This window comes from Bombina bombina, chromosome 11, assembly GCF_027579735.1.
Source record: "Bombina bombina isolate aBomBom1 chromosome 11, aBomBom1.pri, whole genome shotgun sequence".
NCBI classification, from domain to species: Eukaryota; Metazoa; Chordata; class Amphibia; order Anura; family Bombinatoridae; genus Bombina; species Bombina bombina.
The window spans coordinates 61128446-61149015 of record NC_069509.1 but is presented as its reverse complement, the minus strand read 5'-3'; the positions used below and the strand labels follow the sequence as shown (position 1 = coordinate 61149015).

Below are 20570 nucleotides of genomic sequence, written 5' to 3'. Positions count from 1 at the left end.
TTCATTATTCTAGCATATATATATATATATGTATATATATATATATATATTCAAACCCTATATATATATATATATATATATATATATATATATATATATATATATATATTATATATATATATATATATACTGTATGTATGTATAGATAGATATATAGATAAATAGATAGATAGATAAAACATACCAGCTTTTTTACTCATGATTTGAACTTTTTTTACTCCTTCAAAAGAGTTAAAGGGTTAAAGGGACAGTAAACACCATATGCATTTTTTTTGCAGTCTTCCAATACTTTAGTGTATCATCAGAGTCTCAATGTTATCAATGTAGATTAACACCTTGTTCGCTGCAATTGGTTTCAATAATTATACTCCACATACCAATTTCTTTAGCTGAAGGAGCCAATCAAAATTCCGCTCCTGGAACATCCCAAATCTGCTCCAGTCAGAATACACAGAATACACAGGTATGCTTAAACCTGATTGGCTCATCTTCTAAATCCTCATCTGGAGTGGCACAAAAGTACATTTATGACTTTGCATTTAATACATTAATAGAGGCAAACACAAGTGCAATAACAAAATGCTGTAATGCATTACAGAATTGTATCATTGCCCTTTTACGTCCCTTTAAGCTCTAATGTCACAGCAATTCCATATCCACAGAATAATAGTTTAACATTTTGTACTAAAAGGTTATGAGGGAGTTGGATTAATTTCATTGTTGGGGTGTTTTTGTTCATAAATGAGTATTTAGGGACAGCTTTGAAAGCCTGCCCTAATATGCAAATACAGTTGACTTGCATGTAGAATGCCCCTTTAGCTCAACAACACAATATTTGCATATGATGCAAAGAGATAGCATTCTGACAGAAGCTTTGAATACATATAAGGTGGAAAATTATAGTATAATTACCAATGCCTCAGTTTATATACAGCCATTCTTATCATTTAGGTACTATAATTTGCAGATAAAAATTGGCCAATTAAGCTGTAATATAAAGACATAGCACATAAGTACAGTAAAGGTACCCTGCTATTTATGTTATAAGTGTATGATTAGGAGAGGTGGGACCCCTAATGCTAAAAAATACAATGAAAATGAGGAGATGGTGATAGTGAAAATAAATTGGATAGAGGCAGACAGAAAAGCTGTAAAGACAGATAAGGAAGAGAGAAAAAAAAAAGAAATAAATGGAAGCAGAGAAAGGGCAGAGCTGTGGTGGGAGGTGCTTGATGTTGGCTTATCGTTGCCTGTAATGCACACAGCATCACACATACAGACTAATGCAGAGGGTGTAAGGAAGAAGGAGGACAGACAGGGGTGAAAAGCTGACAGAGGAACAGAGGAGGGGAGGGGGTCACAGAGCAGTGGACAGGCTGAGACACTAGGAATAAGGAGTAAAAGGAGATATATAGATAGGGCAGGTGAATACAAACCTGTGCAGAGTGGAATAGAAATAAAAGAGAGGGAAGGACAAAAGGCAGAGTCACAGTAAGGGAGACAGAGGGGTCTGCAGAAATGGAAGGTGCCTCATTCGGAGCTGGAAGGGCTGGTAGTGGTTTTGAACCAGTAGAATTCTTCAAGCAACCACAGACCATCCTGAGGATAGTGAACTGGGTAAGTCCATTGTGTCTTCAGACAATGATATAGACCCAGGCTGGGATCTAAACTGCCTCAGCAATCAAATTGCATCAACTATTATTGTGTCTAATTGGGATCCAGCAATGTGCTCCTATCTGATCTAGTAAAAATATGTAAAATTGTGATCTATTGTTTGTCCAGATTTGATCTACTAATTTTGTGCTAAAATTGTAATCTATAATTAATGTGGTCTAGTATAATTATATTTAATTATAGCCTAGAATTACCATTCTCATTATTTATATTATAGTATAACACATATGTTAAAAAAAAGAAAAGCTTCCGGCATTATTTTAAAAAATATGATTCAGTTGTACAGTACATAATGTAATCACTGATTGTGATCAAGTATCATTTGTCTCGCTGTGGTCAAGATTTTTTTTTTTGTGACAAGGAGTCTCATTCTTGATATAATATTTATATTAATATTGTTATAATTTATCCATGTTTTAGCAATTTATTGGTCCACTATGATTTTCTTTTCTGATCTTGTATTTTTTTATTGTAAATTGCAATTTATTAACACTGTGCTTAAATGTGTAATTATGCCCCTAGTATATGAATTAGTATAGGAACTGTATAGGTGCGGGAATCACAAGTCTTTCCTAAATCAATAAGCTGACTGATGCTCACATACCAGATTTTTTTTTTTTTACCTATCTGAGCCACCAGTTGTGAAAATCCTGGTTTTATTCCAGGAAACCCTCAATATATATAAGGTTTTCATACTATTGATCTGTGTATCTATTTTTAAGGCTTTGATGTGTGTATTGAATTTCATTCCAGGACAACCATACGCTTTGTCTGTAGGTCTATCCCAGGCAGAGTATAGTGCAGACATATAATACACATCTGCCTGATGTGGGATTCTGTATTTTTTTTTATATAATCATAATTTACTAGAAAAACATAGACTATCCTTTACTGTTTGTTGTCAGTGGGTGGAGCCATCCTAATTGGTTTAAACAAGGAAAGATTAAAACATACCTCTTAAAGGAATGAGAAATATCTATGGAAAAGGCCAGTAGTCTATAAGCCAATGGATGAACAGCCTTGCATCACAATATGGCAAAACCAATAAATTCCATAGAAGCAAGGACAATGCTTGCTTTTAAGTTAGAGGATTTTCAGTGAAATATATAAAATTGAACTTATTCTTGTTCCTTATGCTGCATTGTCATATCAATAATACATTAAAAAAAATCAAGTTTATTGTTTTCTCCACTCATTCCTTGGTTGCTACAAAGGCTGATGAGACAGAATCTGGTGCAGAAAGGGAGGAGATAGATTTTATATTCAGAACTAGGGCACGATGACCAGAATAGTCATAGAAAAGTACCTGACTGAAGTGAATTAAGAAAACTATGGCAATCATATCAGATTTTTGTGTTGAAAGACTAGAGGAAATTACATCAATGTTAACCATGTAGTTCCTTAATTCCTTTTTAGCATCATTGTTAGGGCCTAGACATAGCAGTCTATGTGAAAGTGACATTGCATGAATACTTTTTCTATCATATATATTATTATTATTATTATTATTACCCTTGAAAATGATGAGAAGTGCTATTTAAATATAATTTGAAATGACAGTAATACACATAGGTGCACAAATTGTACTGCCTAACAAATATTTATTACTTTATAGATACAAGTCTAGTAGCTTTGCTTATGAACGGTAGATATACTGTATATTGAGAAGGATTATCTTTTAAATGAAAAAATAATTTGGAGTTAAATGTCCTTTCAGTTTATTGATGTTCTGTCTATATAAAAATGCACGTGCCTCTACATAACATTTTCAGCATTTGTTGAATGTGACAGGTATGTGTGTCTAGTAGGAAGTTATGTGTGTTTGACAGTAAGGGTGTCTAACAGAATGTGTACATAACAGGGTAATAAGTGCCTGTCAGTTGTTGTGCCATTCTGTGTGTGTGCACCTTATAGAATGTAAGCATGACAGTGTGTGTGCCTTATAGACTCTATGGGGTAGATTTATCATGTTGCGATCGGACATGATACGAAGTAGCGTATCATGTCCGTCGCACATTGATAAATACCGACAGCATGCGCTGTCGGCATTTATCATTGCACCAGCAGTTCTTGTGAACTGCTGGTGCAATGCTACCCCCTGCAGATTCACAGACAATCGGCCGCTAGCAGGGGGTGTCAATAAACTCAATCGTATTCGATCAGGTTGATTTCTGTCCGCGGCCTCAGAGCAGGCTGACCAGATACGGAGCAGCGGCCTTTAGACAACTGCGTCATAACTTCTGTTTCCGGCGAGCTTGATACATCGGCCCCTATACATGTAATTTACGTGTGTGTGTTTGTGTGCACATTATATAATGTATGCATGATCCTTTGTGTGTGTGTGAGAGAGACAGACAGTGTATGTGTCTCAGAATCTATGCATGTCAGTGTGAGCGTGTGTGTGTGTGTGTGTGTGTGTGTGCACCTGCTACATAGATTTTCAGTGTGGCAGTTTAAATCTCTCATAGAATCTATGCTTGTGTGTCTCATAGAATGTATCTGTCAGATAGAATCTATGCATGACAGTGTGTGTGCCTCACAGAATGTGTTCATGACATTTTGTGTATGTGTGTGTTTTAAAGAATGTGTGCATGACAGAATTTGTGTGCCTCGTAGAATATATGTGTGTGTGTGTGTGTTTTACAGAATGTGTTCATGACAGTGTGTGTGTGTTTTACAGAATGCGTGCATGACAAAATGTGTCTGCCTCATAGAATATGTGTTTGACAGTGTGTGTGTGTGTGCCTCACAGAATGTTTGCATGACAGTTTGTGTGTCTGTATGTCATTTTTTGCCTTGCAGGATGTGTGTACAACAATGTTTGTGCCTCATAAAATCTATGCAGTACAGTGTGCGCGTGTGTTCTACATATGATTTGTGTCAGTTTGTGTGTGTGTCACTTCAGTGTATGTATACCTCACAGAATATGTGTATGACGTGTGTACCTCATAGAATGTGTGCATGACTGTGTGTGTGTGTTTCAAAGAATGTGTGTGGGACAAAGTGTGTGCCTAATAGAATGTGCGTGTGTACCTCACAGAATGTGTGTGTGTGACAGTGTGTGTACCTTACATAATGTGTGTGTACCTGTACCTCATAGAATGTGTGTGTATGGTACCTCACAGAATGTGTGTGTATGACAGTGTGTGTACCTTACATAATGTGTGTGTACCTGTACCTCATAGAATGTGTGTGTATGGTACCTCACAGAATGTGTGAGTATGACAGTGTGTGTACCTCACAGATGTGTATGTGACAGTGTGTGTGCTTCACAGAATGTGTGCATAATACTGTGTTTACCTCACAGAATGTGTGTGTGACAGCATGCATGCCTCATAGAATGTGTGTGTAACAGCATGCATTCATCATAGAGTGTGAGTTATAGTGTGTGTACCTCATAGAATGTGTGTGTGAATGACAGCATGTTGTGTACCTCATAGAATGTGTGTGCAACAGCATGCATGCATCATAGAATGTGAGTGATAGTGTGTGTACCTCACAGAATGTGTGTGTGACAGTGTGTGTACCTCACAGAATGTGTGTGTGACAGTGTGTGTACCTCACAGAAAGTGTGTGACAGCATGCATGCCTCATAGAGTATGTGTTATAGTGTGTGTACCTCACAGAATGTGTGTGTGACAGCATGTGTACCTCACAGAATGTGTTTGTGACAGCATGCATGCCTCATAGAGTGTGTGTTATAGTGTGTGTACCTCACAGAATGTGTGTGTGACAGCATGCATGCCTCATAGAGTGTGTGTTATAGTGTATGTACCTCACAGAATGTGTGTGTGACAGTGTGTGTACCTCACAGAATGTGTGTGTAACAGCATGTGTACCTCATAGAATGTGTGTGATAGTGTGTGTACCTCACAGAATGTGTGTGTGACAGTGTGTGTACCTCACAGAATGTGTGTGTGACAGTTTGTGTACCTAATATAATGTGTGTGTAACAGCATGTACCTCACAGAATGTGTGTGTGACAGTGTGTGCACCTCACATAATGTGTGTGTAACAGCATGTGTACCTCACAGAATTTGTGTATGACCCTATAGAATGTGTGTGTGACAGTGTGTGTACCTCATAGAATGTGTGTGTAACAGCATGTACCTACAGAATGTGTGTGTGACAGTGTGTGTACCTCACAGAATGTGTGTGTAACAGCATGTGACCTCACAGAATATGTGTGATAGTGTGCGTACCTCACAGAATGTGTGTGTGACAGTGTGTGTACCTCACAGAATGTGTGTGTGACAGTTTGTGTACCTAATAGAATGTGTGTGTAACAGCATGTACCTCACAGAATGTGTGTGACAGTGTGTGCACCTCACATAATGTGTGTGTCACAGCATGTGCACCTCACAGAATTTGTGTGTGACCCTATAGAATGTGTGTGTGACAGTGTGTGAGCCTCATAGAATGTGTGTGTAACAGCATGTACCTCACAGAATGTGTGTGACAGTGTGTGTACCTCACAGAATGTGTGTGACAGTGTGTACCTCATAGAATGTTTGTGACAGTGTGTGTACCTCATAGAATGTGTGTGTAACAGCATGTACCTCACAGAATGTGTGTGTGACAGTGTGTGTACCTCATAGAATGTGCGTGTGACAGCATGTGTACCTCATAGAATGTGTGTGACAGTGTGTGTACCTCATAGAATGTGTGTGTGACAGCATGTGTACCTCATAGAATGTGCGTGTAACATTATGTGTACCTCATAGAATGTGTGTGTAACAGCACGTGTACCTCACAGAATGTGTGTGTGACAGTGTGTGTGCTTCATATAATCTGTGTGTGACTGTGTGTAGTATGTACCTCATAGAATGTGTGTGTGACAGTGTGTGTACCTCATATAATGTGTGTGTAACAGCATGTACCTCACAGAATGTGTGTGTAACAGCATTAGGGTTTGCCACCTCAGCCATGTTTTCCTGGACACTTATGAGTTACACATGCTGCAGGGTGTGCAGGGAGGAACATGTATTGTGTTTTTGGACAGCACTATTCATATTTCTCCCTGCACACCCTGCAGCATGTGAAACTTATAAGTGTTCTGTATTTTAAGGGGCGGGTGGCAACCCTAAACAGCATGTACCTCACACAATAAGTGTGACAGTGTGTGTGCCTCATAGAATGTGTGTGTAACAGCATGTATCTCACAGAATATGTGTGTGACTGTGTGTACCTCATAGAATGTGTGTGTAACAGCATGTGTACCTCACAGAATCTGTGTGTGACAGTGTATGTGCCTCATAGAATGTGTGTGTGACAGTGTGTGTGCCTCACAGAATGTGTGTGTGACAGTGTGTGTACCTCATAGAATGTGTGTGACAGTGTGTGCACCTCATAGAATGTGTGTGTAACAGCATGTGTACCTCATAGAATATGTGTGTGACAGTGTATGTGCCTCATAGAATATGTGTGTGACTGTGTGTACCTCATAGAATGTGTGTGTAACAGCATGTGTACCTCACAGAATGTGTGTGTGACAGTGTATGTGCCTCATAGAATGTGTGTGTGACAGTGTGTGTGCCTCACAGAATGTGTGTGTGACAGTGTGTGTACCTCATAGAATGTGTGTGACAGTGTGTGCACCTCATAGAATGTGTGTGTAACAGCATGTGTACCTCATAGAATATGTGTGTGACAGTGTATGTGCCTCATAGAATATGTGTGTGACAGTGTGTGTACCTCATATTGCGGATTTTTTAGAACATCTATAATAATTATTTAGATTAATTCTTAATATTTTTCAATATTTTATATTTAATAAATACATAACGCACCTTAATATAACCCATGTTGGTCTAGTCCACATTAAAAATGTGTGTACTCCTTTCGGGCTTATGGGCACAACCCCAACAGGAGTACACTAATTCTTCATGTGCGCTAGCCCAATATGAATTATATTAAGGTGCGTTATGTATTTATTAAATATTAAAAAATATTAAAAATGTATGTAACTATTATGGATTTACTAACAAAAATCCATAGAATATAAACGTATATTTTACAGTATCTATATTAATTAATAATAATAATTATTAATATTTTTTCAATATTTTAAATTTCATATTTACATAACACATCTTAAGATAACTAATTCTTCATGTGCGCTAACCCAACACTGCATTAGTCCTAAAGCACGTTACGCATATTTTACATTCCAATATTCTTCACATAGAATGAAAGGTAATTTTTATTATTAAATATATATTTCTATATATAACTAATAATGTTAAGTTAATATATATATATATATATACCTATATATCTCTAGGGATATATATATATATATAGGTATAGGTATATACAGATATATATATATATAGAAATATCTATTTACAATGAAAATAACATTTTCCTGTATGCGAAGAATCCTGTTGGGATAGCACGTGACTGATAAGTGTTAGGTTTTTTTTCTGCTACACTCTCCAATAAAGTATATGGTGAGAATAAGCGTGGGTGCGGTATCTGAAGTCCTTTAGTTAGAATGTTTTGCATTCAACTGTTAATATGCGTTACCCCATGTGTGCAAAAAATATTACTTCTGGCGATATTAGCACTCAAGCATAAGTGCTAAACATTGGCAGTGAAGCAACACAATCCAGTCGCAATGCATTAGTCATCAGGTTCCCACCTTCTCTTTGAGCAGATGCAGCCTCTGGATAATGTATTGCAAGAGGAAACAAATAGGTAAGTGCATGGTTTCGTTTTCTGCTGTTGTCATTTTCCGCACTGGGGAAAAAAGTGCAAAACACAAATATTAGTGCAAATTCAGTTATTTGCGTGTTGCACTTTTCTTCTAATAAATCTGGCACTGAAAATAGCTGGATGCTGCAGCCATTTTCACTATTAGTTTTACTAAAAACAAACAATTAGCTTGCACTAGGAAAAAGTAGGACAGGAGAGTTATTGTTTGGGATCATTGCAGACTATTTCTTAAACTAACGTTCCCCTCATACGTTCGTATATCAAAATAATAAATAGAAAACACTTTACAATTAGTGTCTGCGCTGAGGTAAATTAGCCACTCCTTAGAAAAAAATATTATAAAACAATAAATGGTTAATATACAAATGATAATAAATCATTGAATCTTTTTCGAAGCGACTTATTAAAGGGACATTAAACCCCACATTTTTCTTTCATGGTTCAGATTTAGAGAATACAATTTTAAATAACATTACAATTTACTTCTATTATCTAATTTGCTTTATCCTTTAGATATCCTATGTTGAAGAAATAGCAATGCACATGGGTGAGCCAATCACACGAGGCATCTATGTGCAGCCACCAATCAGCAGCTACTGAACCTATCTAGATATGCTTTTCAACAAAGGAGATCGAGAGAATGAAGCAAATTAGATAATAGAAGAAAATTAGAAAGTTGTTTAAAATTGCATGCTCTTTCTAAATCATGAAAGAAAAAATGTGGATGTTATGTCCCTTTAAGGTACAACCGAATATTAAAACCACATATTTTTAAGGTTCGGGACAATTTTTTTTGATGAAATCATTTTTTTATTAAGCAATTGCACAGTTATACAATACATTACAAGCACATTTTTGTTTTTGATGAGTGGTACAAAAAAACAAAGGAAAAACTTCCAGCAGGGATAAACAAATCTCATTTTACATATACAGTATGAGTGGTACTTTAATAGTTCTGCGACACAGACGATATGGCCTAGGATGATCAATTTCAAAATCCTTTTTACATTTAAAGTCCCACAGTAAGTATAGTACTATCTGGACCACCTAACCGATTGTGATCTGTTCTTTGGACTCGACTGACAGCCCTACCCCTATTGTCTAGCCTCCTCATTTCTTCAGGGTACATGATATATGGTTCCCAAACCACAACAAATTTATTTTGTTGATTTAACATACTAGCTGTTAAGCTGCTTCTATGATAGTGATACTCTAACTTGTTTAGAACATAGATAAATGGAGGGGGTTCCGATTTCCAGAACTTCGCAATACTGAGTCTAGTAATAGTAGAATATCTTCTATTGGAAAGTGTAAGAGAGTTTGTTCAGGTTTAAGGGTTATGGATTTGGAGAAAAACTTACTCAGGTGTCTGGAGGTCTGATCCCATAAATCTCTGATCTTAGGGCATCCCTACCACATATGTAGGTATGTACCCTCTTCTCCACAATTTCTATAACAGGGGTGGGTCTCTAGGTTCACTCCACTATAAAATCTTCTCGGATACAAAAACCACCTGAAAGCCACCTTCAGGAAGTTTTCCTTCAGGAAAGCATTCACAGTGAAAGATTACCCTTTAAACAAATTTGTCTCCCAGTCTTCTAAAGGCCATGTATTGTTTAATTCACTTTCCCATTTCCTAATAAAGGCAGGTTTATTTTCTGTATTAGGGTCATTAAAGACAGAGTATAATTTTGTTATTGTGTGATGCATGAATTGTTTGGACAGGTATATTGTTTCAAAGATAGTATTAGAAACGTGTGGTTCCTGTCCCATAACCTCATGCACTCTTTATTGTAATTGGAGATAGTGAAACCAGGATTGACCTACAGTCGGGCCTAAACTCTCATATTGAGTGACAGTTAGGGGTTTATTGTTGTTAAAGGTATCTGCAATCCTATATAGCCCCTTGTTAGCCCATTTACTTTTAACTAAGTCCTCAATCTGTGATCCCAATGCTATTAAGGACGTCATCATTGATTTAGAACTAAGCAGCGGGAACTTACATACTAGGACATCCCACAAACGGATGGTATGTTCTATTGACACAAACAGTTTATATTTCTAGGGTCTAAATTTTTTGTCAGACCATAAGACTTTGCATATCTGATCTGTTTCCAGAATATCTGATTCTAATTTGCCCCAATGCAATGTTTGCGCCATTCTGGCCTCATAGTAGTACGCTACCAGATTGGGGACTCCTACACCTCCATCTTTTCTATTTCTAACCATCAAAGACTTATTAATACGTGCTCGTTTCCCTTGACAAATAAAATTTAAGATTTCTTTTTTGGACTTTATGAATTTCTTGCATCGGGATTGATATAGGAAGGGATCTGAATAAATATTGTATTTTAGGTAATATAGTCATTTTGGTCGTGACAATTCTTCCATATAGAGAGATTTTATGCTGAGTCAATTTATTCATTAATGTTTTAATGTGTTTAAACAACAGGACATAGTTTTCCTTATATATATTGTGCACATTAGGTGTTACATTTATTCCTAGGTATTTAGGCAAAATTTAACTCCAATAGTTTTTTTGTATGTGGAGGTATTCATACTCCTATAGCCTTGCACTTCTCGTCATTAATTTTATAGCCTGATAGTTGGCTGAACTTCTGGATAATTGAATATAGTGGCGGAAGTGACAGGAGTGGTTTTGTGATTGAAAGTATAATATCATCCGCAAACAGGGAAATCTTAAAATTCCGAGAGCCGACTAAAACTCCGGCAATATTTACATCATCTCTAATCTTAGTAGCTAAAGGTTCAATGCTAAGTGTGAATAAGAGGGGGGATAAGGGGCATCCTTGTCTCGTACCATTTCTTATTTTGATTCTCTTGAACTGGTAGCCTGCCAGTCTCACAAAAGCCTCCGGCCTAGAATACAGTTTTTATATGGTATCATGAAAGGGACCCACAATGCCAAATTTAGTTAAGACCGCATGCAAATAGTTTCAGTCAACTCTATCGAATGCCTTCTCTGCATCCAACGAGAGGAACAGAGAAGGCATTTCCCTAGCCTGCGCATAATTTATAAGATCTATAATCTTCCGAACATTATCTGTGGCTTCTCTTTGTTTGATAAATCCAACCTGATCATTATGGATTACATTTTTAATTATCATGTTTAATCTATTTGCTAAAATTTTAGTGAAAAATTTAACATCTTGATTTATAAGGGAAATGGGCCTAAAATACTGACAGTATTGTGGGCTTTTACCCGGTTTGGGGACCACAGAGATACGGGCCATTAACATATCTAAAGGGATATCATTACCTTGCATAATTAAATTGAATAACTTAATGAGCTGTGGTATAAGAATTTGTTGTAGTTCTTTATTGAAGAAGCCCGCAAATCCATCTAGGTTTGAGGTCTTATTTCTCTTAAGATCCTTAATTGCTAAGGAGACCTCCCGAAATGTTATCGGTGCATTTAATGCGTATCTATCTTCCAAAGTTATTTCTGGTAAGTGAGACATGTTTAGAAAGTGTCCCAATTCTGTTATTTTATCTAAGTTTGCAGTGGTGGGGGAGAGATTATATCGAGCATTATAGTAATCTGCAGAAGTGTCCGCTATTTTCAAAGGATCATTAGTGATCATACCATCTTTTTGCTGTAATTGGGGGACTGAGGTGTTTCGAATGAGGTGATCTCATTCAACTTGTTAGCCAGCATTTTATCGGGTTTATTCCCATAGAGATAGTATTGGGTGTCAATAAGTTTGATTGCCCATATCGCCTCTTTGTCGAGCATTTGGTTTAATTCTGTATTTTTTTCCTTATGTTTTTTAGTTAGAATTTTGCTAGATCGCTGCATTGACTGAGTTCTTAAGGTGGAAATCTCTTTTTTAAGCTCAATTAATCTAGCTTTTTCTCGAGTCCTTAATTTGTTGGACTTGAATTTAAGAGCACCCCAGGGATAAATTTGGTTTGTAGTGGAGCCTTCATTTATGACAATAAACTCTGTTACATCTTTTTGGAGCTTTTGCAGGATAACACTGTCTTTTAGAAGGCTGGGGTGTAGGGACCAGGATCTTATTCTATTCAGGTTTAGGAAGCCAGTTAGCATTAATTCGACCATTGAATGGTCTGACCAGGAACAATTAATAATTTGTGCTCCATTTAACAAAGGCAGCATAATTTGGCTTAGAAGGATATAGTCAATTCTGGAGTATGTATTATGAACTGCTGAGAAAAATGTATAATCTCTAGTGTTTTTGTTTATGGCTCTCCATCCATCTATTAAATTTTGATCTAAGAGGAAATCTTTTAGCAGTCTTTGGGGATTTTTGTGAATAGTGGGTGCACATTCATCTCTGGAGGTCCTATCAATTTTGTTATCTAGGGTCATATTAAAATCACCTCCTATTATCATTTTATAATTTCTCCGTTGTGTGATGAGCTTACAAACTCTAGACATAAATGGAGCTTGGTTATCATTAGGAACATAAACATTTGCTAAAAGTACCGGTACATTTTGTTTATTGCCTCTTACTATAATAAATCTTCCCTCTCTATTTTTAACTATTTCCTCTTCTTTTAAATTAAGGGACGTGTGTAATAGTAACGAAACTCCACATTTTTTCTTTTTGTTAACTGCATGATATTGCAACGGGAACACTCTGTCCCAATATTTGGGCGTATTCTGAGATGTGAAATGTGTTTCCTGCATCATAACAATTTGAGCTTTAAGTGCCTTATATTCAAGTATGGCCTTTTTTCTTTTGACATCAGTGTTAAGACCTCTTACATTATGTGATATTATTTTAATCGTCATGGTAATACTTAAAACTATGTATAAGCTCAATTCTGTAGTATGTAGATACAGAGACAAAACCACTTTTTCCTGTATGCGTAGCATATGTCTAATAGGCCAACACTTTTCCAACAGAAGAGTGAACAATAGATATATTATAAACATCAGATAAATCACAAACAGATTTTGCATAGCTATACCCTTACCTATTCCGAGCTGGCAAACAAACCACTTCATTCGATGGACCTTGGAATGTGCATAAACTTTAACTATTAGCTGGAGAACATACCAACTAACAAAACAGAATATTAACTTTTTAACTTGTAACTTTTCAATGTAAATCAAAACAATTTTTTTTCTGACCACATCACTACTAGTGACAGTAATTGATAAAATTAACTGATAAGTGATGTATACCTGAGGAAGAAGGGGGGATCGGCTAAAGATGGGGTAAAGAATTAGTTAGGGTAGAGGCGTAAAAGGGAGGAGGGGAGGAAGAAGGGGAATTTGGGTTACAGGCTGGGGTAGAAAGGGGTGGTCCCCAATAAGACCTTTGGTCAGCCTATGAGTAGGAGGTATCAGATTATTGTACCCTTCAAACTAACACCTAATATGAGGAAGAGTCAATGGACTGTCCTGTCTAATGGAAGAGAAAAGTCCGATGAGCTGGCAGTCCTAATTGGTTTTCAAGGTGGTGGTGTAACTGCTCTTCCTGGCCGGTCATTGGCAATTTCCATTATGGGGCCCGTTTTGGCTCTCTTGGATTTGGCATTTCTGCCTACTACAGTCCAATCTTTTTGTAAGGTTTTTCTTCGTTGCTTAGGAGACTCCGGCGTTACCTCTGATTCTCGCAGCAACTTCAGCTGCTTCAATTGGTGAAGTCCATCCTCAGTGGAGGTACATGAGTAGGAGGCATTTTGATAGGTGAAGGTCAATTTGAAGGGAAAATTCCATCTATATTTGATGTTTCCCTAACAAGGATTTGCACTACTGGTTTCATTTCCCTTCTTCTGCGTAGAGTCATTGGTGAAAGGTCTGTGTAGATTTGGATTTTGTGGCCCTCAAACTTGAGGTTACGTATGTTTCTGGCTGCTTTCATTATTTCTTCTTTAATATGGAAATAGTGCATCTTTACAATGACGTCTGAGATGGTTTAGTTAAAGCTCGGTGAGCTCTATCTGTGAGGAGCATTGGGATCTCTATCTCCAGAATTAACCCATGGAATAGGTTGGTGACAGTTTCTTGCAGGTTTTTATAGGTTTCCAGTAGATTTCTGATCCTTATATTAGAGCATCGTGATCTGTTCTCCATGTCTTCTATTTGATCCTCTAGCTTTCTGATATAGATGGAGTGGTCTAGCAAAGTGGTTTTTATTTGTGGGATCTCTTCTGTTACATCATCTAGTTTTTCTTCTAGATCAGACGTTCTATGTTCTATTTCCTGTATATCCCTCTTTAGTTCTGATAAAGCTGATTTAAATTCTTCTTGGAAGATAGCTTTAATTTGTAAGAGTAAATCTTTGTTTTATGTATCAGTGGGACTTTGACTCTCTGGGTCGCTGTGGTCTTGAGGATATACTTCCTTTGCTGGCGATAACATTTTGTCTACTGTTTTTTGTTTGAGTTGAGCCTTAGCTAAATAGTCCTTGACTGAATGACTTCTGCTCTTCATATTTTTATAGGCTCAATAGTGTATTTTAGCAAGAATTAGTAAGTTCAGCTAGGTATTTGTGGCTTTAATACCCTAGTCATGCAGTTCTTTATTTTATGGATAGAGATGCAATATTATTGTAAAGCTAGGAGGCCATATGGGGGGATGATTCTTTGCCTCAGGTCATAGATGTTACTTGTCACTATTGTGTCATAACAATTCTACCATAGAATACACTGCAACATTTTTCTTATCTTTCTTGCTCTCAGAGGAGAAAAATAAAAATGCAAAATCAAGAGTTATGCAATATAGCTCACTCTTATCCCAGAGCAACTTCCCAAACTTATCCTGGCTCTTCACTAATTAGTAATGTGGGTCAGGGTAGGAAGTATGTTACTTGTGAAGCTGTTTACCAGCAAGGTGTCTGGGATAACCCGAATTCTCCTAAGTTTCAGGCACTAGTACCTCATTCAGGTATGCAAACTTGGTCAAAATATAGTGTTCTGGCTTTTATAGGCTTATATTTCAATTTTATTTCTCTTAGCTTCTATGCACTACTCCCCAGGAAGATTGTACGCACAGGACTCTAACGGAAAAAGGATCTGGGGATATGACCTGTCAATTAGAATATTAGCTGGAGAGGGAGAGTGTACTAGAGCACCACACATCTTTGATAATGATATACAATGTAATCTAGCTATTTTACTGTGTTTACTTCTTCTTGAGTTCTCTTAACTCTGAGCTGCGTGTTTCCTCTGTTGCACTAAAAAAATAGTGTACTAGAGTTAACACTTCAGTCCCAGCCTTTCTGCCCAATTTTATTATTATCAGGCCTAATAATGTTCTCAATAGTCCCAGCGCTCCCCCAGGAACAGGCCAACGCTAGGAAGTGGCAGGTCTAGGCGGCTTTTTTTTTACCGGTCTTTAAAATGGCGATTCGCGCCAAAAAGGTTCCCCCTCTTTCTCTGTCCTGAAATCCCCAGCTTGTTCAATTATCGGTCGTAGCCGCTTCCCATATGCACCTGGGGTGTAGTGTTGTTCCCATGAAAGCGTGTTTGTTAAAGGGCTGACCAGGTTTGGGTCAAATTTTTAAATAAATAAATAAAAATAAAGATGTTATGTTCAAACATCTTCAAAGTGTGTTGGAATCTAATTATAAACAGACAAACATTTAAAATCAGCTTTAGTTGTTGATTTATGCTTTATAATTTTCTATGCAAAATTATGCTAATGAGCATGGCCAGTATTTTTTCCAATAAGGTGGCAACTAGACATGTGCATTTTTCATTTGTTTCCTTTAAATTACCCTTATTGTATAAATACTTACCTCTAGCGTGCTAGTCCTGACACTTCTGCGCAGGGCCCCAGGCCACACTAATAGGATGCTAAGCGTGGTGGGTTCCAAAGCCTGCATTAAAGCAGAAGGTCTTCTAGCGCAGGCTGTGGGATACACTGTGAGAAGCCTCTTGTTAGAGCAGTCCAGAAAGTGGATTGGGTCATATATGGATAATAGGTATGGTTATGGCTGTGTCTGACCAGTCAATGGGTGTGTCTGGTTAGTTAATGGGTTTGTTTATGGTCAGTCAATGGCTGTGCCTGGTCAGTCAGTGGGTGTGTCTGGTTAGTCAATGGGTGTGTCTGGTTAGTCAATGGGTGTGTCTGGATAGTCAATGGGTGTGTTTATGGTCAGTCAATGGCTGTGCCTGGTCAGTCAGTGGGTATGTCTGGTTAGTTAATGGGTGTGTCTGGACAGTCAATGGGTGTGTTTATGGTCAGTCAATGGCTGTTCCTGGTCAGTCAGTGGGTATGTGGGCTGTTTGTGGGTGTATCTGGGGGGGGGGGCGGTCTATGGCATGGGTCTAATAGAAATTCTACAATAGGGACAAATGGCTGTCTCAGAGGGAATGTGAATTATTTACACTAAATACATAGTTAAACACTTTATTAAAAATGAATATTGCATAAATAAGTTTTTACATGTTTTCATCTACTTAACTGCAAAGGGCTCCAATGCACATATATATATATATATATATATATATATATATATATATATATATATATATGTCTATATATGTGTACATATGTATTTATGTGATTAATTAAATACCAGCTAAAGGTTATAATTTATTTAGCTAATAAGTAATAATTGGATCCCTTTAAAAATATTGTGGTGATCCAATTAGTGCCCGGTAACCTAATGTATTAGTATATCCAATAAATAAGACATTTTAGTAGATTATAGCCAGCACAGACCTATTTCAAGCTAGTAACTCCAAATACTGTGTCACAAATGAACAAGACATACCTAGAGTTGCGGTCAAAATAATGGTATACTTTATGATTCACTAAAGCAACACATTTGACAATTTGTGTTAATAAGCAATAAAGCCAAATAGTGCTGACTCCTGGGTAACTTCACGTGCATGAGCACAATGTTATCAATATGGCACACATGAACTAACGCCCTCTAGCTGTAGAAATTTCAAAATGCCCTGAGATAAGAGGCGGCCTTAAAGGGCTAATACATTTGCATATGAGCTTCTTAGGTTTAGCTTTCAACTAAGAATACCCAGACAACAAAGCAAAATTGATAATCAAAGTAAATTGGAAAGTTGTTTAAAATGACATACCCTATCTGAATCATGAAAGTTTAATTTTGACTAGACCGTCCCTTTAAGTGTTTTTAAACTAATGACACATCTCAAAATCTGTTTGTGCCTCACTACAACATTCATGTTATTCCGGCAAAGTGAAAATGAAAGCTGCTTTGTGTAAATACTGTAATGGTTTCAAAGAAAACACTCTGTACTGCTGGTGATTAAGCAATTGCAGGAAGCAGGACAGAAATGTATGTTCCTTTTCATTACAAATCTGATAATCTTATTAATTATTTATCACGTTAATGTAATAAACCTCTTCTCACAATCACACCCTTGTTAAAGGCAATTTATGGCTATGGGCGGATTCTTCACATGGTTGAACTCCCCTCTTCTACCATAATAAAAAAAAGTACCTGTTCTGCCAGAGCAGATAAAACAAGTTCTGCGGATACATTAGCCGGAAAGTTGACTTCAGTTGTTTTTATTTACAGGTTTCATTAGAAAAGTGCTGACATTTGAAATACTGTTTGGTGTAACATATTAATGCTCTGGGCCAGACCCAAATCACAAGTTTGAGTCAATGTCAAATAATTTAAGAGCTGCAAAATGACCACGTAAAATTATATTTCGACATGCTATTAGAGTAGCCAGCTGTGCTCCATTAAAATTCATAACAACCTATAGGTGACTGGGCACGGGTGGTAGTTGGAGGTCCCCCTAGAAGCTCAAACTTAGACCCCACCCTTCATCTCACCATCTATGGGCCATATTACAAGTAGAGCACAAACGATAAGGGGTGTTTGTACTCGTCAGGCTTACCGCTGGTATTACGAGTTGAAAGTAAACACGAACACTTGAGCACAACCACGATTTACTCTAGAATGATTACCGCTACTTCAGAACTCTGGATAATGGTTTGCAAAACTTAAAAGTTGCCCAAAACAGATCAAAAATACATTGCAAAGTATAGTTGAATGCAAAATAATAACACTATCTAAAAAAAAAATATAAAAAAATATTGCACACAAATGTTATAAAGGCTCAAAGATAAGAGATATCAGATCTAAAAAAAGGCAGACAAATGGCTTTAACATGGAGAAACATATATGCACATTTTTATATATATATATATATATATATATATATATATATATATATATATATATATACTTATATGTCTATATATGTATTTATATGCAAAAAGAAGGTTGTTATGTCTGGAATCAATATGATAATAAATCAAGGCTTATAAGCCTGTATGCCCCAACAGCTATTGCCCAGAGACCTCTATGTGTAAAGTTCTATTTATGCAGTAAATGAGTTCCTTGTAGAAAAAAGGGGCAATCTCAATTGCCAGACTGTCAGGCTGAAGGAAAGTCTGCAAACTAAAGTGTCCACAAAATGAACACACAAAATGCAACAGTCAGATGTAGAGAATGTTTTCAGGCACTACCGTTAAGGATCTATAGCATTTTAAACAATATAAATATACAAGTGAACACCGCTATGCGGCTGGATCCACTCTCCGGTCTTGGTGCCCCTTCAGTATTTTACCACTGACTGTGTCAGCTATAATTTCAGCGTGTTTGCGAGCATATCCTAATCACTGCAAGTCGGTCAAGCTCTGGCGTCTCCCTGTAGCGGTGCGTGTTAGAAAAACACGTGTCCTGCTTGTCCAATCCAAAGCAACATTGGGACTGTCAGCTGTAGTTCGTATGAGACGATATCCTTCGTAGTACACCGGTTCTAGGCTGCAAAGTGCTGTAAATGCTTAGGTGGGGGCAGGAGAGCGATATTCAAAGAATGAAAGAGTTGCCTCTGCATGTCCTAGTAAAGATTCAGTCCATAGAAAAACGAGTTTGCAGAGGTAATCTTTCAGTTAAAACATCATAATTTATTAGCGTATTAAAAAGATATAAAAATCCAACATGAAAAAGGTACCATATAGGGAAATTAGCAGTGTAACAGCAACTACAATGCTAACATGTTTCGGCACCGGGCCGTATTCATATCTAATGGGTACACCTGTGACCTGACTGAGACATCTAATAGGATGGGTTGGTTTTATACTTACTTTTTAGAGCATGTATATATGGTGTTAACTATCTAACATCTATGCAGGATTCTGTTCATTTTGTTTGTAACATGTTTCCTTTGTAGTGTTTTCTATATAACTTTTTCAGTTTATTTTGAATGTTTGCTCGATCCTTGTTCTCTGTCTATCCTTTGTTTGTTAACAAAGATTCTGCTTGAGTATAGTCAGCAGTAATGGATTACAAAACAACTTATTCAGTTGTTTTAGCAGGGAGGGCTATATGCCTTTAAATTTTCACTGTGTCTATTAGCAGCAATCAGCACTGTTTGTTTCTCCAACATAGGTGTGTCCGGTCCACGGCGTCATCCTTACTTGTGGGATATTCTCTTCCCCAACAGGAAATGGCAAAGAGCCCAGCAAAGCTGGTCACATGATCCCTCCTAGGCTCCGCCTACCCCAGTCATTCTCTTTGCCGTTGTACAGGCAACATCTCCACGGAGATGGCTTAGAGTTTTTTAGTGTTTAACTGTAGTTTTTATTATTCAATCAAGAGTTTGTTATTTTAAAATAGTGCTGGTATGTACTATTTACTCTGAAACAGAAAAGAGATGAAGATTTCTGTTTGTAAGAGGAAAATGATTTTAGCAACCGTTACTAAAATCCATGGCTGTTCCACACAGGACTGTTGAGAGGAATTAACTTCAGTTGGGGGAACAGTGAGCAGTCTTTTGCTGCTTGAGGTATGACACATTCTAACAAGACGATGTAATGCTGGAAGCTGTCATTTTCCCTATGGGATCCGGTAAGCCATGTTTATTCAGAAAGTAAATAAGGGCTTCACAAGGGCTTATTAAGACTGTAGACTTTTTCTGGGCTAAATCGATTCATATATTACTCATATTTAGCCTTGAGGAATCATTTAATATGGGTATTTTGGTAAAATAATATCGGCAGGCACTGTTTTAGACACCTTATTCTTTAGGGGCTTTCCCTATTCATAGGCAGAGCCTCATTTTCGCGCCGGTATTGCGCACTTGTTTTTGAGAGGCATGACATGCAGTCGCATGTGTGAGGAGCTCTGATACATAGAAAAGACTTTCTGAAGGCATCATTTGGTATCGTATTCCCCTTT

The 20570-nt window shown here is 37.2% G+C and overlaps 1 protein-coding gene across 4 annotated transcripts in view; it reads left to right on the top strand.

Moving 5' to 3' along the window:
- Positions 1-1286: 1286 nt before the first annotated feature.
- The window catches only part of SYNGR3 (synaptogyrin 3), a 398922-nt gene continuing 379638 nt past the window's right edge, over positions 1287-20570 (top strand). For all 4 annotated transcript variants that reach the window (XM_053694489.1, XM_053694488.1, XM_053694491.1 and 1 more), the window contains exon 1: positions 1287-1617. In XM_053694489.1, the coding sequence (XP_053550464.1) occupies positions 1519-1617 (99 nt within the window). In that variant the 5' untranslated portion in view covers positions 1287-1518. The remainder of the gene's footprint in view (positions 1618-20570) is intronic.